This window comes from Perissodus microlepis, chromosome 1, assembly GCF_051167445.1.
Source record: "Perissodus microlepis isolate ML-2025 ecotype Zambia chromosome 1, ASM5116744v1, whole genome shotgun sequence".
Classification (NCBI taxonomy): domain Eukaryota; kingdom Metazoa; phylum Chordata; class Actinopteri; order Cichliformes; family Cichlidae; genus Perissodus; species Perissodus microlepis.
The window spans coordinates 2,013,373-2,030,876 of record NC_140461.1 but is presented as its reverse complement, the minus strand read 5'-3'; the positions used below and the strand labels follow the sequence as shown (position 1 = coordinate 2,030,876).

The following is a 17,504-nucleotide window of genomic DNA, read 5'->3' as shown; positions in this document are numbered from 1 at the left end:
ATGAAGGCACATGGGTAGGAACAGCATTAATGAGATTAATGATCGTAGGAATCAACTGTGTTGTTAATGGATATTTTCCTTAAATCAATCCAGATCTATTACATGTGTTATTTCAGCTGCAGCGTCACAGCCAGCATCCATAAAGCACAACGAACCTGTGAAAATAAGGATTTTGTCCACGAGCTTTCATGTGAATTATCATTTTATTCAGATTACACCTCTACACTCCACACGAGCCTTAAAGTCTGCTGAGAAAAACACCTGAGAGCTGCTGAAGTTTGAAGTGCATTCTCTAAATGCCAAGTGGAAACTCCACCCGGGGCAAGGCTAACTGAGGCAAAGCGAGAACCTTCAGCCAAATATTCACGATTATCTTCAAACTTAATGACTCTGAGTGATAAATATTCAAAGACTAGAGAGAGCAGAAAGCGTTGCTGGTTATTTACAGGAAATTAGAGGTTTTAGGTGAATAAACAGAGGCTCCACATCTCTGCGCATAAATAATGCAAAGATTTGCTTCACTCCAAACACCTCTCCACGCCGGCCTGTGTAAGCCTCCTGGATGCTCGTGAAATGATCGTTTTTAGGGCAGGGCGGTGATACGGTGTCACGGGAACCAAAGAAAGTTCAAAGTACAAATTAAACCATTTGCTCCAATTAAACATCTCATCGAAGTCTCTCACCTGTGGCACGCCACAAAAAGATGGCACTGTGTTCTGGGATGTTTCTGCAGTAAAGGTCTCTGACCCAGCGATCCTCCCGAGCCAGATCAAACCAGTATAACAGACTTTTTGCACACAAGCTTCACGAGGTGCAGAAACCACACGATAGAGAAAAGTCAGGTGATTAAGTTTTATTCAGATGGTAGATAAAAGCTGGACGTAGGCACCCTGGCATTGTTTCGACCACCTCCGTGTTGGGTTTTTGCAGCCATATTTGGAGGAGAGCGCAGAGGTCAAAGCTTGTGTCTGCAACTCACGGAACACGTGTGCGCTAAACCTGAGCCAAAATGGAGCTCAGACGTTGTGAACGGTGCCGTATGTCAGCTTCACGCCGGTACAGCCTACAGTTAAATTATTTAAGGCCCGTTCACGCTCACGAGCTTCAGGTGGTGACCGAATGAACGAGATCACTGATACCAGCAAAGGATGGCTGAGCTCTCAGAGATAGGTGAGAATAACACGGATGATTGGACGGGTTTACGCGCAGTGTGGAAAACACTCGGCTGTTCACAGTAAAACACAGTTTATGACTGTTCATTAAAAGCATTTATGTGTTTGTTCAAATATGCAAGACGGCATTAAAAAGAGAAAATCTTCATATTTTCTTTCATTTATGGGCAGCGAGTATATAAAATAATTACCTATTGCTCTCTAAAGTTCCTTCAAACTGCATTCTCCACACTGGCCAGCAGGTGGTCATCAGACTCTCAGTGCTCACCTGACCTCTGACCTTTCCTGATGCGTTTATGGTCTGAATTAAAGACGGTGTTTATTTTGGAAATGAGGGATCAGAACCCAGAGCGATGGTGACGTGTGACCTGTCAGCGTAGGCTTGTGGTGGGCGGACAGCTGTTTTTGACTGCTAAGCCTTTACAGCTGAGTCATCAAAGTGTCTGATTTCAAGTCGTTTAGCTCACGTCTAAAGAAGACTTGATTTCCTTGATTTTGCTGCTACTGTCCGACTGGTCCAATCAGAAGAAAGCTGTCTTAAATTGAAAGTGGACATAAAGGGGGAGGAGCTACAGCTGCTTATTTCAGGCAGAGGGTGGACTGAGGAGTCGTACCAAGGCTCAGCATGAGATAAAGAAGGATTGTTTTGAGCTGTAAATCATGCAAAGCTGCCCTAAGAGGAGCATGAGGATAAAAGTGTGGAGCTGGAAATGAGCAGAGCATACTTTTATCAATCCAAACATCTGACGTGTTTCAATGTGCTGGAGTAAAAAAGTGCTTTCAAATAAAAATACTGATGAAAGGAAAACTGATTTCACATTTCTTTTTTTCTCTCCTGGCCTGCAGACGCATGGACCTTCTTTTAGTGAATCTGCAACCACAGAAGCACTTTGTGAACTCCATGTGTTGCACATTTGACTAAAAACACTTGTCAGCTCTTTTCCGCAGCCGTGAAATTGCTTCCTAATAATATGGTTTATGGGGCCAGTTTCTGCGGGCCCCTGTTGGATGTTTCCATTTTAAACTTATCATTAGAGCCGGCTCTGTCCACATTTACTATCTTGCAGTGAAGCGTGTGTTTAAGCGTCAGTGTTTCCAGCAGGACCGCATGACTCGGGGATGCACCTCGGAACAGGGAAAGGAGGTGGGGGGAGGGGAGAGAGCAGCAGCTATACGGCGCAGAGGAGACGATCCCGTCGGCTCCTCGCACTTCCAGCAGGTTGCAGTTAAAATTAAATCAGGGCGTGCACATCAGGTTCTGACCGAAACACTGGAATTCATGTGTCACGCTCTGCTTTCATGTTCAGTGTGTTATTAAAGGATCAACCAATGTGGATGCTCGCCGAGAGCGCTTGGCTTTATGCCTCCGCAGTAGAAACTTACACTCCTGCACAAAAACTTCCCGACCACAATGACATTACTTAGAAGCTCTGAGGCAGCAGGAAGCCCGAGACTCTGCTGGATTCTCAGAAACAGTTTCACAACGTTTCCCTGCGATAGCTGCAAAGTCCACTTCCTCTCATCATGGAACAAAATAGCAGCCGAACAGTTGCTGTGTGTCGGTGATTTCTTGGTGCGACTGCATTTATAAAGCAGACCTACTTTGACCTGAGGCTCGACTTAAGAAGAAGAAAGATATCAGCTGAGGTTTAGGTCAGGTCCGTCGGTCAGTGTTGTGCCTCTCACTCCCATCTCAGCCAATATGGACGCTAAGCCTTTAAAGCCGCCAGGGCTTATCTTTATATTTTTACCTGCTGCAGTGCCATTCTGGGGAGCATTTCAAGAGGCTATACATTGATACAACCGTTATATACCAAGTTTTAATAATATCTATGCATTAAGCCCATAGTAACTACACAAATTGCAAAAAAGTGCAATAAACTACAAAAAAATTCAAAATCTATTTTTTTACACATATTTCTAGTTTCAGAGGTTTAAACTGCATCCATCAAAACTGCAGATGCAAAAAAAGTTGCACAAAATAGTTTCCAACCACAGAAAGTTTATTCTGAGTGTTTTCATAGTTTCATTTTTGAGATGCACTCATTTTTATAAGCTGCGGAAAAAATGAAAATAAATATTTTTGCGCACAATTTGCAAAAAAACAGCATCAAAATAAACCATTTCCAACAACAGAGCAGAAACTGTACAGAAAGGCATAAAGTCACACATGACGCACAAAAACCAGTAAACCTTTGAAAGGCCTTGTAGGGAAAAAAACTACGTTTCCCACGAAATGACGTCACTTCCTGTTTTCGCAGGTAACGGCAGACATGCGATAGTTCACGCTGATGTTTATTCCAAGTAGGAAGTGCTAAGAACAGCTGATCGGATGTGTTTCTGGACTGTTCGGTGACAGCAAAGCCAGTCGTGGAAGGAAACGGCGACCTGGGACAAGCTGAGCGTGTTATGTAAGTACGTCTCCTCCATTTTCATGTGCAAGAAAATGATTGGCTAGCTTAGTGGTGCCAATTCTACCGGGATTTAAAAATAGTTATGCTAAACGGAGCGCGCATGCTCCGACGGGCTTAAAACGGTAAAGGAGGCCTCACTGTAACACGTCATTGTTTTTCAACATGCATCATTTGGCAGAGTTTACTATTTTTTCAGCCACACTTACACGTGTTACATATAACACTGTTACAGTGACAGCAACAAACATCAAAAGCAGCATTTTTAATGTCTCTTTGCTATTTGGGCTGATTGGGACCTGATGACTGTAAAAACAAAGAATTACCTGATTTTTTTAAAAATGTTTTACCTGATTGTTGTTTGTGAGAAAAATGAGATCCACACATGAGGACATTCGCTCCAAATGTGGATAGAACAGTAGCAATAACGTCCTCGTAAGTGGATATCAGGCCCTTGTAGAGCACAATTTAGTATTTTGGTCTGAACAACCCAGAATGTGATGCCCACATATGTGGACGCCAGGTCCTAGGAGGCTAACAGAGTCACACGGGAATAGGAATCAGAATCCGCATACTTTATTATTATTAAATTATGTAAAAAAGATAAGATAAAGATTAAATAAAAGCTCTCCAGGCAGCGCCTCCTGCAGAACGACCCGTTCTTTCACAGGTGTTTGTGGCCAGGTGCTGGATTTTATACACCTGTAGCAATGGGACGAACACAACTGACCGCAGAGAATAACAGACTTTTTGTCATGTGGGTAACACATCCGCCTTACACGTGAAACATCCCCAGTTTGTTTCCAGGAGGACACACAGATCCGGCCTTTGGAGGTCACGAGCTGGTGTGACTCCAGTGCCAGTTCTTGGCCTGGATAAATGGGAACGCCGTGTCAGGAAGAGCATCTGGTGTTAATCTGTGCCAAATCAGTCATGCAGATCCATCCACTGTGGTGAACCCTTGGAAAATAAGCGAGCAGCCAAAAGTACCTGTGTGATAAATGGTCGGTTTCTTATGCAACACCAGATTTTAGGTTACGGTGCTCCATCACGACCTACAGATTAACGCCAACCTCACAAACATGAGAATCCACACCAAGCAACATCTCAACACAACGCAGCCGCAGCAGCCACCGCAGCAGCAGCCACAGCAGCCGCAGCAGCAGCAGCAGCCGCAGCCGCAGCAGCAGCAGCCGCAGCAGCAGCCACAGCAGCCGCAGCAGCAGCCGCAGCAGCCGCACGACTAAATCAGGGACTCAAACATTCGTGTTTGGAGTGTGCCATGATCGGAGTGACCTCATTCTGGGATTGCTTCACTGTGTGTTAAATGAAGATGATGCACGTGATGCTACATGACTTCAGATGAGTTACTGAGTTATGAGCAGATGGCTGACACAGAGTGAACTGAGAAGGGAAAAAATGCTGGATTACTTAAAAGTCGCAGCAAACATTTCATTACTGACCGTCTTTTCTCAACAACTAGATTTGGTTGAAAATTTGTTCCAGAATGAAATTTGTGCCGACATCAGAGACTGTTCACTGGACCTCCTCAGACTTCTGGCTACGTTTGTGTAAAAGAATTTTCTCTGATAATGTCGTCTATCAGTTAGAGATGAATAAAAAAATTTCACTTGTGAGAAGAGAAAGAAACTCATGAAAAGCTGAGACCACTCTCAGATACTCAAACCGATATCCTCGAACTCTGGACCTCGTCTTTTATTCTTCCAAGCTGAGAACCAGAAAGAATTTACAGCTATTTAAATGCAAATGGCATTAAAATATTTGTTATATTGATAAAACGGACACCTGATGAAAGAAGTCTGAGCACATGGTGTGTCTGTCAGATCCTGCTGTATTAAATACAGACACATGACCTACAATAACGTGAAAAATCCTTTCCCATCCGAGTGAGAGACGTCCGTCTGAACCGCTGTCGCACAAGGACGTGACATCAGCACGCGTGGAGCTCTTTGGACCGAGGGGGCGGGGTTTGAACCGTTTTCTGGAACTGATCTGGAGCTTGCTGTTAGTACTTCTTCCTCCTGGCGCTGTCCCAGGACCCAAAGGTTGAGAAACCAGCCTTTATTTCCGCCCTCCCCCCAGGTCGGCTGGCGGTTGGTTAATGTGTAATTAGAACCAGATTTAATGGGAGAAATGATTATCCCAGCAGCTGATCAATGATTTACTTTGACATCCCCCGGCCTCGTCTTCCCAGGTACGATGATTCCGTGTTTTTCCTTCTTTTGTATCTGGCTGTGAGAGTTTTTGATTCTTGGACATCTTTTAAAATTATTATTATTATTATTATAAACCAGTGAGGAACCAAAGCAAATGACCAGAGATGCACACAGAACCCGGGGCCTTCGTTAGTTTAATTTCCCCGACCTTTTTCCCAGTTTAACAAAACGTTTAAATGAATTAAGCCACGAATCAGCACATATCTGAATCTGACCAAACACCTGCTGAAAGTGACTGTTGTCTCTCAATCAGCTGATCGATCAGCGATTCTGTAAAATGATTTTAGGGGACAATCAGCTGTTTCTTGTCTGTGACGTGAAAGTTTGTTTGAACTTCAAGGATGTTCACTTTAAAATGACGGAGAAGCAGAAAACACAGAAACTGTTGAGGATCTGAAGTAAGAAGACTTTGTAGGTGTTCTTCTCTTCAATGACTCACATTGTAGGCGATTAGCTGTCAGTTAACCAAGTGTATCATATTTAATACGAGTTTGAGAGGCGTCTGCATCATCAGTGTAAAAACCTGAATGAATCACAGCGTTCATTTTTAAGACTTAAACTCTACAAAAATACCCGATGTAGCAAAATGATATCAAATAAAACTCGTCTGTACAAACTTTTCTGAAATGTTCTGCCCTTTTTTTCCAGGTTAAGTTAGCAGGTCAGCACATTTTAAACCAGAGCGCTCTACAGTACAGTAAATGGGTCCCAAACGACCCAATGAGCTGACGGCTTTTTCACCAACTGGTTTTCTAAAACGCGACCACGCTTTTTCAGATCTCTCAGTATGTCCCGCTTCATCAGTCCACCAAAGCCCACAGGAGCCAGATTACGGTCTGCACACCAGCAGATCTGCATAAGAATAGGTCGCACAGCTCTTCTAATTAGCGATAAGGCAGGCCGAGTCCCACCGTCAAAGCATATCCTCGATAATTAGGCTGCGGCGATAATCCCGCCACCTCCGAGCTTCTATCAGGGAGCAGAGAGGGGTCGGCCGCTCGGAAAACTATTACGACTCCGATCCACATCGACACGTGAAGGATGGACGAGAAGCAGACACCAACATCGATGTACCATTTTTATTGGACTTATATAGAAATACTTAAAAAAACATGAAGTAGCACCATTACTTTTTTTATCATGTATAACTTTAAATGTCAGAAAAATAAAACTCTTGATACATTTTCAAATCTTGTCTCAGCAAATATAATATTAGTATTTGACCATGAGGTTAAAGGCCCTTTATCATAAAATAAAATATACTTTGTTCTTAAACTTTGCTCAATAAAGTACATTTACGCTCAAGTAACTTCACCTACATATACATAAACAAGTGGTAAACAAATGTATTAAAATAGAAATACTAAAACTATAGTGGTGCAACAGAAGCCTGTAATTCCCACTGGAATCTAATTCATACAAATTTTAGAAAGCATAAACTGTTTCTTTGTGTTCAACTTACTAAGTTTTGTACATTTCAATGTTTCATAATAATATAGAATAAAATATGCTTTATATTACGGAATAAAAAATATGCTGGGTGAAGCAGATTTAAAAGACTTTTTTTTGCTGAACCTATAAAAACTCCATCCCAACAGAATACTGTCAAATACACATTTTTGTGGACTCGGATTTGCTCCCACAGTCGTGTGATATTAAAATAATACAGTGATCAAATGCCGTAAGGCCGTACTAAAAAAATGAACAATATTTCAACCCAGCTACAAAAAAGTTCACTGAACTTAAATTAAAATATCTGTAAACATCTTTGCAATAAGAAATATAATCTTTCAAGTCAAAAAAGAATAAAATACTTCAATCTGTAGTAATGTCATTTAAAACTTTCAACTTGTGGAAATTGATTCTATACATATATATGTAGGATATGTTGTTGCTCTCCCTCCCTCGCGTGGTTTCTGACCTCGAGCTGCAGTATCTGTTAGGCCGGACGCCCTCCACGTTTCCCAGCCGCCGCCCCCCCCCTCACTACACTTGATCGGCAAACCTGGAAGGCTCGTCCCGCCGAAACGGTCTACAGGCGGACCCCCGTACCTCCGTCCTGACCCCAATGTCTCTCTTTGCTTCATAAATATAGTGTACAATTAACTAGAACTATTGATTACTATACTGTAATATTTAAAACATGCACTTAGATGTTGAAAATATTTCCCCAAGCTACAGTACGTTATTCACAACTAGCCCACAAAGGCTGTCTGTCCCTTCTTCTGGATACTGCAGCCTCTCTTACATACATATGTATATCTATGTACACTTTCCAGACTGACGATTGGCTGATCGTTAAAGCGGTATGAAGAGTCTGTTGTTGCTATTGTAGTCGGTCTCGCCGCCGAGACAGTCCAAGGGTTTCACTTCTTATGAAAATATACGTATAGCCTGAGTGACGCCGGTGTGGCAGACGGGGCATTTGGGGTCGCTCCTCTCGCAGATCCGATTGGCACATTCCATGCAGAACAGGTTGTGCCCGCAGGGAACCAGCGCCGCGATGACCTCGCTCTCGAAGCACACCGAACAATCGCGACTGCCTTTTCGGCTGGTACCCGAGGAGGTGGATGAGGAGGAAGAGGAGGACGACGACGAGGCCGAGGAGTCGCACGGGACCCCGGGGAGGTGGGGACCCGGCAAGGACGCGATGGAGCCGGAGTAGCCGGGGAAACTGAGTGGACCTCCGCCCGGGTCGCTGCGCACCCTGCGGGCTAACGGGTGCTCGGCGGGCCCGCCGTTGTGGCTGTGGAGAGGAGGCGACAGGCGAGGCTGCGGGGTGCAGCCGTTAACCCTCCTCTGACTCCCCGTGATCCCGTTGGCATTAGCCGAGCTGTTGGTGGGGAACATGGCTGAAGTGGAGGTGGGGGAGCTGCCTCCGGTGGAGGAGGGGGTCATGCGACTGTCGTACGGGGACCACAGGAGGCCTGGCGGGGCTGGTGTTGGGTCAAACCCTGGCGAGGAGTCAAAAGTCAGATCAGTGCAGTCGGGGGAGATGACGTCGCTTCCGTAAACAAACCCGTTGCCGTTGGTGTTGACGTTGATGTTGTTGTTATTGTTGTTGCCGTTGTTGTTGGTGGTGGCCGTGTAGCTGAGCGCGGGGCTGGGGGGGCTGTAGTCGGCCATGCGCGAGCTGTTGTTGCCGAAGTAGGAGTCCGTGGAGGCGCTGCCCAAGGAGGAGGAGGAGTCGTTGCGGTAGTTGGAGAAGGGTTTGCGCACAGAGGTGGGGGTCATCCCCGCGCTGGGCTTGGACCACAGGGTGGCGTGTCCGTGCAGGTCAAAGCCCACATCGGTGCCGTTGGCGTGGAAGTCGTTTTCGTCCTGGAGCTCGATCAGGCCTCCGGTCCTCATGGCGATGTGGGCTTCGATTTCTTCGCGTGCTCGGTCCACATTCTCCGGCATCCCCGTCACCTCAAACACCGGCTCCTTGTCCCGGCTCGGGGTCACGATGTAGGTGTGGGTCTGCTGCTGGATCCGCTTGATGGTGGCGCCCTTGGGCCCCACAACCAGCCCGACCACGCGGTAAGGCACCCGGACCTGGATGGTGGTCTGTCCAGGCAGGTTAGGCGGTCCGGGGACCGGGGTGCCGCTCCCGTTCAGGCTGGTGTTTTTGTTCCGGGAGGCTCGGATCATGGAGAAGTGCTCTGCAGCCGAGATGATCTCCCTCCTGGCCATGGCCACATCCTCCCTCCTGCCTGTCACCACGAAAACGGGCTCCTCGCCTCGCACCGGAGTCTTGATGTAGGTGTTGGTCTTTGCTCGCAGGGCTTTGATCTTGCAACCTGAGGCAAAGGAAGCAAAAGAAGAAAAGTGAGGACGTAGAACCTTGAAATGTGGCACATGTTCTCAGAACAGATGTTGCGTGCTTCTTGTTGTCTCTCAAAAAGTGCGAGCAGCCTCAAAAAGCAGGTGAGGAACCCTTTTAGAGAAGAACAAATCCAAACCACATGCCACCGCCACGAACATACAGCAGGACAGAAAGAACAGCGAGCAAGTCTCCTTCAGCAAAACACGAGGACGGCTGCTGCGAGACACGCTGGGGAAAAAGGGGCAAAGCTACGTAAAGACTTCATATCCTGGAAGCTGAGCTTTAACTCACATTCCAACGCCCTGAAGCACAGGCACACATCTTTATCATCAAAAAGACCAGCTGAGGAAACAACCAGGGAAGAATGACATAATTAGCCAAGCGAAGCCAGCTGAGTGGGACAGGGTGATATAACCAGCAGAGGAAGGCGAGTCCAACTAAACCGTAAACCAGTTTAAATCCCGAGTTAGCGTCAAACTGGTGCAGGTTAAATAAGGATAGTCTCCCCGCATTAAAATAACACCCCCAGGTCACGGCTAGTCCACCATTTTTCCTCTCCGTGCTTCTAGCCTGACTTAACCCGACGCAGGGGGCTGGGTGATGGTGTTGGATGTAAACAAGCCTACTGCACAAATGTCCCACTGTGGCTGCTGTAAAGTGTCCTTACAGTTCCTTTTGTTTTTGTGGGAGCAGCAGCAGCAGCACAGGGAGGGGAAAAGATTCCGCATATGTAACCAAGCACCAGTCCCGCCCTGCAGCCCTACAGCTGGAAACACTGAGAGATCTGTGCAGCTATGGGCGTCTGCAGCCTGCGAGGCAAGGTAACATCGTGACCGCTGTCCTAATTCGATCCGATCACCATCACAGCCATTAAGCAAAGAATGTGTGAGGAAAACACACGCGCGCGCGCACACACACACACAGTGACCTACAAACACCACATGATGATTATAATAACCTCTGTCCTGTCAGCGGTCACCGCCAGGCTTCACCCAAAACGGCTCAGATTTCATTTTAATTCTTCGAAACCAAACTCCGTTCATTTTGTCAAATACTTTAACAAACGCGTGCCTGCCTGCAGAGCACGCACGACAAACAGCACGACTTTGGTGTCTTTTCTGAGCTGCTTCCTGCTTCTCTTCAGTTCGGCAGCAGCAGCACGGGCTGTTATTAATCTCAATAAGCACTTATTCCAAATGTCAACTTCTTGAATCTGTGCGCGCTGCCGCCCACCGCCGTGTATTTATAGAGAAGGAACAATGTATGACTAACTGGCGAGACAGAAACTGAAGCCCGGAGGGGAACAGGGAAGCCGAATTCACCAGCAGAGCTGCAAATGTAGCCTGAAAGCAAGAAAAGTGACACATGCGCTGTGTGAGTGTGCTGGCATTCAGTCCTCCCACACGGGACACGGTGCTGTTTGGGTGCATGGCCGCGCTCAGCTGTGCTGCAAGACAAACACCAACCGTCTCACACACACAAACACACACCTTGTCTGCCCACGATCTCAGCCACATGCTCGGAGCTGGGCACCGGGACGCACTCCGTCATGTTGACGCTCTTCTTCCGGGGCTCCTGGCCGTTGTCGTACAGCGGGTTCTCGTCGTTGTCCAAGCCGAGCAGGGAGAGCTGGTCCAGGGCGATCTGCAGCGCTCTCTGGTCGTCCAGCGCGTCTCCCTGGACGCTGCTGTCGGCGAACAGCGAGCTGGGCATGTTTGCGGCTTCGCAGGGTTGCGGGTGGAAGGCAGAAAATAATACAGGAAGGAGGGCGAAGAAAGGAGAGGGGAAGAGAGGAGGAAGAAGAGGAGGAGGAGAGGGGAGAGGCACCGGAGCCGGTTCTCAAAGACAACTGGTCAGTGCAAAGAAACCAGTGCGGCTGAGGAGGGGAGGGAAAGCAGCGCAAAGGAGCCACAGTAAAACCATCCACCCCCTTTGGTTTCCAGGCCGAAGCTGGACGTCCCGGTTCGAGCCGAGCCGTGCTGCTGCAGGAAAACGCGTGTTTATTCCACAGCGGTAATAATCCGTGCTGGCTTCCCCTCAGCTCCTCTGTTGCTTCTGTCTGAGTCTTTGCAGAGCCAGACAGAGAGATGTGCGGGTGACGTCACCGCCTGGGCAGGGGCGATGCGGTGCCGCGGCTCATTTGCATATCCGGGATCCGATTGGCTGCCCGTGATGACTGGGCGGGCCCGCTCGTACAGGCACGCCCACCTCTTTGTTCCCAGTCTTGCTCTTTGTCTCTTTCCCGGTTCGCGCTGTTCAGGCCGGCTGGCAGGAAGTGGAGCTGTTCACGCGTTCATCACGCATCACATGTGTTCTTTCCCCGAGGATCTCGGCCGCTCTTCCACTCCAGTCAGCATTCTTGTTTTTTCTCTTTAATTTGACCACGCAATGATAATAAACTGTAAATGAAAGATGGACAAACACAGCCACCTATGATGTCATCATTTACCTCAGCGTTAACAGAGCCAACATAACTCTCTCACCTCGCATACATATGTGTGCAGCGTATGTATACAGTGCCTGAGTACTGTGTGTGTGTGTGTGTGTGACAGTGTGTGTGTGTGTGTGTGTGTGTGACAGTGTGTGTGTTCATATTTTTGTGGGGACCAAAATCCTGGTCCCCACAAGTTTGAAGGCATTTTTGAGACTCAAAATGTTGTTTTAGTGTCAGGGTTACAGTTAGTTATGGTTAGGTTTAGGTTTAGGTAAGTAAGCCTTAGGTAACTAAGGGTTAGTGTTAGGTATTCATTTTTCAAGGTTACAGTTAGGGTAAGGGGCTAGGGAAAGCATTATGTCAATTAGATGTCCCCACAGGATATGAATACCCAACATATGTGTGTGTGTGTGTGTGTGTGTGTGTGTGTGTGTGTTATCTGTTTGTTTATGTGGTTGAAATGCAGTTTCCAGGAGTGCACAGGAAACATCGTCATGTTTTCTCTGTGGTTCTGACCCGTTCCACTTACTGTTTATCCACATTGTACAGAAACTGGCTGCAGTTCTGCCTGGACACAGCAGGGGGGAGGGGGCACTGCTAATCCTCATTGTTTTGGAGTGAATAGAGCTAAAGAGCTAAAATAATTATTTCCATCTGTTTCTTGACAAAAAATCCACATTTATTTTAGTTATTGCAAATCCATCGTCAATACTTAACTGAAGTGAAATAAAATCATCCTCGCAGTGAAGCTGATTTTGCCTCTGATGCCTCAAATAAAAATGGAGGATACTGTAAAAAGAAAGGTTTGTGGTCCATAATACTCACAGAAAGGTATTTTACTACATTAAAAACCTGAAATTAAGAAATGTGAAAGTAGAATGATTGTTCTCTATCAAAAACATAATGATAGTTCTGAGAGCTGCGTGCGCTCGAGAGCGCCCCCTGTGGAAGTTCACTGGTGTGTTAGGTAATCGTAGCGTCTGAGCCACAGGTGACCTGATTATAACAGGAGTCTTTGGAACTCACCAGTTTCTGCCTGATTTTACTAGTGACGGTTAAAAATAACTGTTTGTTCTGCACATCACGACGCCGACACTGTTCACAGCATTAGCATCTATTTGAGTTTCTATTGTTGCAGCTTGGACAGAGTCGGTGCGTGCAGGTTCAGTATGAGCGCTGAGGGTCTGGGCGTGCTCTTCAGCGCTTCATCTTTGTAACAGAAAACACAAAAATGTGAATAAACTGGAGCGAGGCTCTCTGAGTTTCTCATTAATGTTTAACCCAAGAGAGTAACAATGGAAACAGTTTGGAGGGAGTAACCTGATTAGATATGCACGTCTTACCTGATCACTAATCAATGACAGTGATAACAGCTCTGATGTGCTCAGCACAGTTCAAACTTTGTCAATCGTGCTCATATTTTTACTTTGGGATTCTAATAATTTACGTGTGGGTGACGAGTCGGAGTGAAGGCGAGGACGGCGTCATTATTTTAAAATGAGAAAAACCTCAGCAGCACTTCACTGTGTGTCTAATGTACAAGAAAACACACATAAGACTGCGTCACCAAGTAGGAAATAGAGTTATGCAGCCATCACGTACTTTTATACATTTTCGAGGAGTTTGGTCACAACCATATTTCAGCATAGCAGATGTGTCTGTGAGGGTCGGGAGGCTGTATTAGTCGCTCAGTCCTGTCACATCATCTGTGCTGCATCGTGTCAGCACGTGTCCCCAAACAGATACTGTAGCCTGAGCCTATGAGCAGCCTGTCATACATCAGGTTCATCAGAGACTGAACTCGCCTGTGTCTCAGCAGCATTTTACAGCGCGGTGTTATGCTGGTGTACGCTCATACTCAACTGTATTCTCTGAAGTTTAAATATTTGTGTCCTTTTTCTACTTTTTGAATAAACTCCAGTATAGAAACTGTATTTGGTAACATGAGATCAGTGCAGTGCTGAGACGGACACACGGAGAGCTTTTTGACCCCTGCCTCTTTCTTCAGTGGAGCGCGGCATCATGAAGCTGAAAGGTTAAGAGCACAGCCGGGCGATGAGGTGGGAGAGGCTGGAGGATGGTGGAGGCGGTGGACCGGTGGGTGGGGGCTGTTCGGTCAGGGGGCCTTTGACCAACACAAAGGGGATTTCAAGCCGATTCAAAAACCGTTGAGACCAGAAGCATTTTGCTTTGTCACCTCACTCCAGGAGCACAATGCCAATGCTAATGAGGAGGAGCCGGAGGAGGAGATGCGATGGGATCCTCTTGTTGATATTTGACACCTCAGCTTCCCCCTCACCATTCATCTCGTCCCGATTTTCTTCTTTTCTGCATTCAATAAATGCGTTTCATACTTTCTTAAATCCTCGAGTACATCTGTGCATCTGCACGTTTCCGATTTCGAGTCGAGCACACGTGCGCCGTGCGGGATTTATCAAATGTCTCTTACATCATCCCTTCCTTTCTGGATCTGCGTCGCTAACTCATCCACCGAGTGCAGAATCAAATATTTATCTGTTTGTGGCTAAGCTGAGCTGTTGTATTTGAATAAAAGGCCTGCATTGCTGCTGGCTGCACCTAACCCTGATATGTGGAGAGCATTCCAGAAACATGAAACCCTCCCCGCTCTGCTCCGCTCTGAAGCCTCCACTCTGTTCGTTGTAGAGAAATGACCCAGAGCAGCACTTCTTGCAGCTGCGTTTATCTACATTTCCCTCTCTGCTCGTGTTCATTCTTCTGTAAAATTCTCCCTAAGCTTTGCAGGTCCGAGGAAATAAAGTGCCACCGCGCGGCCCTCAGTTTGCCCCGCTGCTCTTTCTTAAACCCAGACGGACAGCGATCGCAGCATCACGGCTGATCTTTGTTGTTGGGTATTAGGCGTTAGCCAGCTGCTGCTTAGGGGCGATTACCCGTATGCCTTTTAATGAGAGGAAGAAAAGCTTAGCCCACTTTAACCCGGAGAGCGACGGAGACAGACAGGGCTTAGCGATCGCTCTGCCAGTCACTGCACCGCGGCTGCAGGGCTGCAGACACAGACGCTGGGTCACAGTAAGCAGTAGGTCACAGGATACGGAGCAGCCTGTCGGCGCGCCGCTCCTCGCTCTCTGTACGTGACCTCACGTGTGCACGTACAGGACGTTAGCGAGGTAATGCAGATCACAGCGCTGTGCTAATAACAGACCCAGTGTGGCTGTTCCAGCTACAGTGTTCAAAGGCCACTCCACGGCCCTGAAAGTAAAGTCTTCTTCACCAGTGGCACCTTCAAATCCACTCTCACACAATGCTAACCACGCCTAAAACCTCCATGCTTGAACCACCATCAGAGGTCTACACACTTGTGACGAGCAGATATTTGAGCCACACAGACATCTTTATGTATCAGAGTAAATGCTTCTGTCTGTCTGGTAGAAATCAGCGGGGCCTGTGTTTGGGCAAGTCTTCAGATTAAATCTGAAGAAGAAGAAACTTCCAGCACCAAACTTCCATCTGTTTACTTCGGATGCCCTTCCCGACGGGGTCAAACCGGGGATCGCTCATTGTCAGGTGAATGTGTAAACCACTACACTGTGGAGCCTCCTGAAAGCTACGCCTTTGTAATCTTAGTCCTAATCTGTTTGGGGTGGATGACAATTGGCTGAGCCTGTCTATGGGTGGAGGAAGTCACCTGCTGATGATATCAGTGACTCAGGTATTCACCTGAGCGTTCAAACTCCCAAATACCACAACAAGAGTTGAAGGATTACTTGGAGCATGCTGCACAATCGTCTGATCCACACGTTGGTGTTCTGGTCGTGGTGACATGTTGCGTGCTCGCTACTCGTTTGAAAGGCTGATGTGTGACTGTATGCGGCAGCTGTTTGTGAGCTTTGACGGGAGACGCTGTGGCTGAATCTGCGATGCTGCTGCTCTGCGTGTCCATCGCGCTGCCGTTTAAACCCGACACGCTCAAACCTGCTGCATGTCATCAGCATCATTAAAGCTCAGACACCGAGCAGCTGTGCAGCTTATTTTAATTAATAAACTGTATTTGTCGTTGTGAGGAAGAGACGGGGAAACGTCAGGCTTTCAAAACTAAATTATCAAGTTTATAAACAAAACAGGAGATATTTAACCTGCAAATCAATCAATTCATAATAATGGACTGATTTTATTTGCACTTGTCTCATTACAGCTCAGTGTTGAAGTCTCTACTTTGTTGCCATATAAAGACACGCCCATTTTTACTTTCTCCTCACCTTCACAGTCACACGTTTACATTCTCAGCAGTACCGACAGAGGAGGACGGGTAAACACAGGCTTTAGTACAGAGACAACAGAAGAAGAAGGTCTGACACACCCTGTGTGATTACAGACTTTAGCACAGAGGAGGAGGGATACAAGGAAAGGTGAACACAAAGGTGGGAAGTGAAACAGAACGCCCAGCGAGGATCTCATCTGTAAAATAAACACGACCTAAAAAACAATCCAAGAATCAATATTTAAAAAATATAAAACACCAGAGAAGTGAAATATAATAACAGGAGCCAGAGATAATACAGAGCCGACAGGAGACGAGTGGAATAATATTAATAAAGGTGACAGAAACACCTTCGGTAAGCAAGAAGAGCAAAGAGCTCATCAACAAGCGTTTCACTGAAGTGTGGCTGAAGCGGTGAGTGAGCCGCTGTAGGCCGTTGGATGATTGCACACCTGAAACCACTCCTGTAATCAAACACAGAGAGGAGGCCTGACGTTAATGTGGTGATGGCTGCATTTTAACCAAGCCCAAGCTTTTCACAGACCTACCAGCTACCCTTAACCACAAAGACACCCCAAACAGGACGTGAACCGAGGTCTTCTCACACAGCTGCCGCCCCTCCAGCCTCTTTATGCGTCTGTTATTTAGCACCATTATTTCTTGGCATCCGGTCCTGAGATTCGAGGCATCGGTGCCAAAGCCGACCTTACACGGCTGCTGAAATCATACAATTAAAAGCATTTCAGCCCTTTTTCTTGGAACGTGGAATTTCTTCTGAAGCCAAAGAGTCTGACCAATAAATTTAAAAAGCCATGCAGGTGGAGCGTTACACAACTCATGGGTTGGGAGGTACAAAGTTAAACCCCGATGGGGGGTTTGCGCAGCCGCTGCAGGATGTCAGGCTGGGCTGGAGGAGCAGCGACTCAGCGACAGCTGGATTAACCCTCCCGTGGGTTCACCTGTAGAAGCTTTTGGAGTCTTGTTAAAACATGACATCTCATTTCATTGTTATGCAGACTGCGAGTCCTCTGAAGGGTTTACTTGATTGTTTGGAGGATGTTAAAGCATGGATGGCTTTAAACTTTCTTAATATAAATGAACAGAAAACGGAGGTTTGGGTTTGGTCCCTGTGACCTTGTTAGAAATTGATATTTTATTTTATTTCATCTCCGGCTGCTTGCAAAAGTGAAGCCGTTCCTCTGTTT

The 17,504-nt window shown here is 46.7% G+C and overlaps 1 protein-coding gene across 1 annotated transcript; it reads right to left on the bottom strand.

The window, feature by feature from the left end:
* Nucleotides 1-6,885: 6,885 nt before the first annotated feature.
* Nucleotides 6,886-11,718, bottom strand: mex3b (mex-3 RNA binding family member B). The gene is made up of 2 exons (XM_084926143.1): nt 11,119-11,718; nt 6,886-9,602 (listed from the first exon to the last, which is right to left on the bottom strand). The coding sequence occupies exons 1-2, from the start codon at nt 11,339-11,341 to the stop codon at nt 8,194-8,196; spliced, it is 1,632 nt and encodes a 543-aa protein (XP_084782269.1). The 5' UTR covers nt 11,342-11,718; the 3' UTR covers nt 6,886-8,193.
* Nucleotides 11,719-17,504: the final 5,786 nt, after the last annotated feature.

Coding starts and splice junctions, on each gene's coding strand:
- mex3b (XM_084926143.1), bottom strand. CDS start 11,341: ATGCCCAGCTCGCTGTTCGCCGACAGCAGCGTCCAGGGAGACGCGCTG. Junction 9,603..11,118: donor TGAGATCGTGGGCAGACAAG/GTGTGTGTTTGT, acceptor CCTTTGCCTCAG/GTTGCAAGATCAAAGCCCTG.